This window comes from Octopus bimaculoides, chromosome 2, assembly GCF_001194135.2.
Source record: "Octopus bimaculoides isolate UCB-OBI-ISO-001 chromosome 2, ASM119413v2, whole genome shotgun sequence".
NCBI classification, from domain to species: Eukaryota; Metazoa; Mollusca; class Cephalopoda; order Octopoda; family Octopodidae; genus Octopus; species Octopus bimaculoides.
This window is the reverse complement of record NC_068982.1, coordinates 17,019,630-17,021,964: the sequence shown is the minus strand read 5'-3', so window position 1 is coordinate 17,021,964 and position 2,335 is coordinate 17,019,630. Positions and strand designations below refer to the sequence as shown.

General features: G+C 32.6%; 1 protein-coding gene across 1 annotated transcript in view; it reads right to left on the bottom strand.

Annotated features, from left to right (window-relative positions):
- Nucleotides 1–898, bottom strand: part of LOC106881603 (annexin A7) — a 10,099-nt gene extending 9,201 nt beyond the window's left edge. Inside the window, exon 1 of the mRNA XM_014932065.2 lies at nt 623–898. Within this exon, the coding sequence (XP_014787551.1) occupies nt 623–632 (10 nt within the window). The 5' untranslated portion in view covers nt 633–898. The remainder of the gene's footprint in view (nt 1–622) is intronic.
- Nucleotides 899–2,335: the final 1,437 nt, after the last annotated feature.

Genomic DNA, 2,335 nt, shown 5'->3' with positions numbered 1-2,335 from the left:
CTCACAAGACTTTGGTCAGCCTGAGGCTATAGTAAAAGGCACTTGCCCAAGGTGCCACGCAGTGGGACTGGGAACCATGTGGTTGGTAAGCAAGCTACTTACCACACAGCCACTCCTGTGCCTATACGTGCCCAAATATTTACGTATATAAATTGATATCACACCACGTCTTTGCGATTCTAAGAATTACGCTCATCCACTTTGTAGGAAACTAATTTTATCAAACTATGTCGGATTTGACGGTATAACTATAAATTGTAAAACTCTAAAATATTTCCCTCAGAATACAGATATTTCTAAAACTAGTTTATTATTTCTCCATTAATATTTCAAAGTAAGTGAAAGTATATCAACTTAACTATATTACAAAATATATTGACTCAAATATATTAACAAAGTATATTAGCTCACACATATTACATCTTGGGGGTAGATATATTGATATTTAAATAACTTTTATGAAGTGATAATATGGATATTCCTTTTGTCAGGCTGCGTTATTTACTTTATTCACTGCATTATTTCAAATGTTTGACACCTTATCAAGCGAATCATAAACATCTGATTTACAGAACCGTTGGAAGTATATAAAAGATATATATATTGAGAAATATGATCTTACCGAGGTCCATGTCTGTTAATAGTAGCTGCTTGTGTGAAGTAAGTGAAATATATAATTAGCTCTAACTCTGAGAGGAATCCAGGAAAGTTCGTAATAGACTTCCTGCTCGTGGTAAAGTAATTTATCCCACTTTGTAAACCTTATATAACGGTAGTAGTAACTTTGTTATCCTTGTACTGAGATTTATTTATTTATTTATTTATTTAAGTGCACACCCAGTTGCAGCTAATATTTCGAACGTAGTTTGCGTATATAAACGTCAGCAGTGTAACATGTGCACCAATTATTTTTTTATATCTTTATTACAGATGATGGACAAATGTTAAAGAAAAAAATTCAAAGATTTACTCATGCAAATTAATTACATCCCATAACTAAGGTGAAATTGTTTTTATTTGGACTAAAAACGGGAAGGAAAAGCAATATTTCAATTAAGAAATGTTTTCAGGAGTTTGATGGAAACAATTATCAATAATAGAAAAAGAGGGAGAGAGAGCTTGGATGTGGCCGCTCATATCGTTAGAAATTGCAACCCCCTTACTGTCTTAGAAAGTTTTAATTAAATAATGCTATCTGACGTATTCTGTGCCTGCAAAAAATAAAATACATAAATAAAAGTTATGATAATTCTTTCTACTTTAGACACAAAGCCCGAAATTTGGGGGCAGGGGACTAAGAGATAATAATAACAAATAGACACAATGGATCTTTCTGAATTGACGGGCACCACTTTTCATTTATGTTTTATGTAGTGTTTTTGGTATCGAAACACTTTCAAACTTCGTATACTTGTATTTAGTTCGTTTTTGTATTTCCTTAGTCACAACAAAATTTGGTTTGGGGATGAAACCAAAACAATCGCGGGTAAGTGAAATGAGTAAGTAAGTACTTTACAGTTGTTCCGGTTCTTTCAAATGGAAAATTTTTTTTTTCTTTTTTTTAGTGATAGGGGTGGAGAGTTTATGTAGGTCTGATATGGAATTAAACAATAGCGACTGTTTAAAGTTATCATATTCCCTCATATCCTTGTAAAATCCGTGTTGATTTACTTTCAGAAGCATACACGAGCTGACTTTGGCATACATTCAAACGTACATAGCGATCGACTGCAGTTGTCCTATATCCAGACGTATGTAATGATCACTTAAGCTGCATACCATATTACATGACGAAGCTGAGCGAAAGAATGAAGTTAAGATTACAGGCGAATACAGTGGCGTAAACGAACTAGCTGCAAACGCTTCTGAAAAAATATCCACGTGTAACTCGATATTCGCTTTGATATAATTGTAGAAATGAAACAAGAAAAGAAAGAAAATTTAGCCTTGAAGTAACCCTATAGTTTGACTGAACCAATAATTCGTCGGATCTTTTGGAAGAACTGCAAAGTCTATTTAATATGAAATATAAATTGAAAATGAATAAAATAAAGAATCATTACGATTGAATACATTAGTCTCCTTCGTCTTAATCACAATTATACCTACAATATACACTGGACTTAGAAATTTAATAAACAATTATCTGAGTTATACTGATAATCTGAGCTTACAATTTGAACTAAATATAAAATATCTAAATGAACAAGCGAAGTATATCAGTAAACACAAGCTGATAACAACTGAATAGTCATATTCACTGCCCAACACCACATGAATGCACGCACACACGTACACACACAAAGAAAGTAAAAATAAAAATAAAAAGTCGACA